The 2,832-nt window shown below is 49.7% G+C and overlaps 1 protein-coding gene across 1 annotated transcript; it reads left to right on the plus strand.

The window, feature by feature from the left end:
- Positions 1-1,641: 1,641 nt before the first annotated feature.
- LOC139354324 (uncharacterized) lies at positions 1,642-2,549 on the plus strand. The gene is made up of 2 exons (XM_070998547.1): positions 1,642-2,370; positions 2,427-2,549. Exons 1-2 carry the CDS (start codon positions 1,642-1,644, stop codon positions 2,547-2,549), a joined length of 852 nt encoding a protein of 283 aa, XP_070854648.1.
- The last annotated feature ends 283 nt before the right edge of the window (positions 2,550-2,832 follow it).

Consider the following 2,832-nt stretch of genomic DNA (forward strand, 5'->3'; position numbering starts at 1 on the left):
AACTACTGAAGCTGCTGAACAGTGGCAATGCAATAAGTTGGAACAACTCGGTAAAACTACATGCCGAAGTTGAAAACATACAAAATTTGCTAACAGTACGTAAAAATCAAATCACAGCCCCACACACATCCACCTACCCTGTAATTTTAAATCTTGCCAAAACTATAAAAACACTGCCTCCACCAGAAAAAATTGAGATTCCCAAGCTGAAGAAGACATGCCCGAATGACTGCGAGTGACCACTGCGTTCACCCCATTGCAAGTAAACCTGTGCAGCCGAGATAGAGTTGTGAAAGCAGAGAGTGCGGACGCGTTCTAAAATCGGTCCGTGTATTTTCAGCATAAAGCCAGAAGTGCATCCGGCCATCCGGCGTGGAGCACTTGAGACACGCACCTGGACATCAGCTGGTGGACGGTAGTAAAGTCCGATCGAAGAACAGCAGGATACTGCGGGTAAAGATCCAAGCTTCCTGCAGTACCACTGAACTCCCCAGGCGGGGAAATGTCGGGCAGGGGACCGAGGGCACAACACCCTGGCGCTAGCCTAGGGGTTGGGCCAATCAATTAATTACGACCCTTATGAGGGATATAGTCGACGAAATTGGCTATCTCCAGAGGGAAGTCCTGTCGGCTGTGCAATGCATAGTCGAAGAACAGGAAAAAGCTAAGGAGATAGCTAAAAAAACCTTCGCAGAAAAGCTCGCGAGCGGCACCAGCAAACGACGCAGGGATCAAGAAACTTGGATGACGTTAGCGGTACCAGCGAAAAAGGCGATGCATAAGGCACCGGCAAGTGATGCCAGTCAAGGTGTAAATAAAGGGAAACATGCTAGGACAGTGAGCACCAGCAAGCCCCAAAACCCTGGGAAGAAGCCGGAGGAGTGGACACAGGTGAAGCAGAAGGTTAGAAAGCCCAAGGTGCGACCGCCACGGAACGACGCGATAGTCATCGCAGCCTCCGCTGGAGGGTCCTATGCCGACATCCTTAAAAAGGTTAAGGCTGAACCGCAGCTTAAGGAGTTAGGACAAGCAGTACAGGCCGTTAGGCGCACAGCTAAGGGGGAACTCCTAGTCATTCTAAATAAGGTCTCTGACCCTAAAACCGTAGAGCTTCAGACCACAATGAAGGCTGTCCTGGGCAACAATGTTGACGTCAGAGCGCTGACTGAGACAATGCTGATCGAGGTAAAAGACATCGATGAGACCACCGACAAAACGGTGTGCGGTTCAATCACAGTTCGATGTGGAACTGCCAGAATCCGCGGTGGTAAGTCTAAGGGTGGCATACGGAGGCACCCAAGCCGCCACACTAAGAGTTATGCCCGACATAGGGAGACGACTCTTGGAGAAGGGAAAAATAAGGCTGGGATGGACCTGGTGTAGAGTCCGCCCAAAGCTAACACCCTAAAGGGGTTTTAAATGTATGGAGCTTAACCGTATAGCAGGGAACTGCAGGGTTCAGGAGGACTGCTCAAAATGCTGCTACAACTGTGGCGCAAAGGAGCACCAAGCCAGAAGCTGCAAAGCAAAGGCCTGCTGCCTGCTATGCAAACGCAAAAAGGAGAAAGATTGCGATCACCCAACAATGAGAAATGGGAAATGTCCGTACTTCAGGAGGGCTATGCAAGGGCTTAGGTGTAAATGAAGTTCATTCAGATTTACCTAAACCATTGCGAGGTTGCCCAATCGTTGCTGGAGCAAAATGTCAGCGAGAAAAACGTAGACATGGCACTCATAAGCGAGCAATACAGGAACAAAAATTCCCGAGAATGGGTAACAAATAATAGCAAAAAATCGGCAATATGGAGCTGCGGTAATCTAAGGCGACAGATTAGCAAGAAAAAATGCGGAAATTGCTTCGCTGGGGTATATGTGAATGGTATAGCTTTCTATAGCTGTTACCTGCTGCCAAGCCTTAGCCTTCCCCAGGCTATAACTGCGCTCGAAGAGATTGCAGAAGACGCCCGGGAAAATCGCCCCGACGTAATTGCCGGGGACTTTAATGCCTGTGCTCCGGAGTGGGGCTCCCCCCGAACCAACGCGATGGGAAAGGCGCTACTTGAGAGCTTCGCCGCACTTGACCTAGTGCTGCTGAACTCTGGAACAAAACCGACTTTTTCAAGAGCCGGCACCAGTTCTATCATTGACCTCACATTTGTGAACGCTGGATTGGCCTCGGGCTCCAGCTGGGAGGTTAGTGACACCTACACGGGTAGTGACCATGCAGCAATAATTTGCACGATAAGTTCTAGAAAGGGCCCACCACGAGTTCCTGAGACCGTGCCAGGGTACAAAATAGAAACGCTAGACGTGGAGATGGTACAGATGTTGTTTGAGGACCTCTCCACAAGCGGCTCAGCTGAAGAAAGGGTAAACCACATCGCAGAACACACCAAGGTAGCCTGTGATGCATCTATGTTGAGAAGGGGGAAAATCCCATCAAGAAGAAGACCTGCATACTGGTGGAACCAATCCATTGCGGAAGCCAGGAAAGACTGCCACAGGGCAAGACGCGCATACCAACGCTCAAGAGGAAGGCTCGAATTTGAGGCACTTCAAATATATTTCAGGGAAAAAAGACGATCCCTGGAAAAAACTATAAATGAGAGCAAACGCAGGTGCTTTAACAATATATGCGAAGAAATAGACTCCAACCCATGGGGCTTCGCATATAAACTCGTTACAAAACGGCTGCGGGTATTTAGCCGGCCGTCACCGACATGCCCAGCCAGCCTAAAAAGGATAGTGGAAACACTATTCCCAGAGCAAGAAGTTATGGCGCGAACCTCACTGATCGTGAACAGGGCAAGCATAAAGCTCACAAGTGCCGAA

Source organism: Drosophila suzukii (assembly GCF_043229965.1).
Source record: "Drosophila suzukii chromosome 2 unlocalized genomic scaffold, CBGP_Dsuzu_IsoJpt1.0 scf_2c, whole genome shotgun sequence".
Lineage (NCBI taxonomy): Eukaryota > Metazoa > Arthropoda > Insecta > Diptera > Drosophilidae > Drosophila > Drosophila suzukii.

Bases quoted from the DNA above. Each gene is read 5' to 3' on its own strand.
- LOC139354324 (XM_070998547.1), top strand. From the start codon at position 1,642: ATGAAGTTCATTCAGATTTACCTAAACCATTGCGAGGTTGCCCAATCG. The intron at 2,371-2,426 runs GTAAACCACATC...TATGTTGAGAAG, and splicing joins GCGGCTCAGCTGAAGAAAGG to GGGGAAAATCCCATCAAGAA.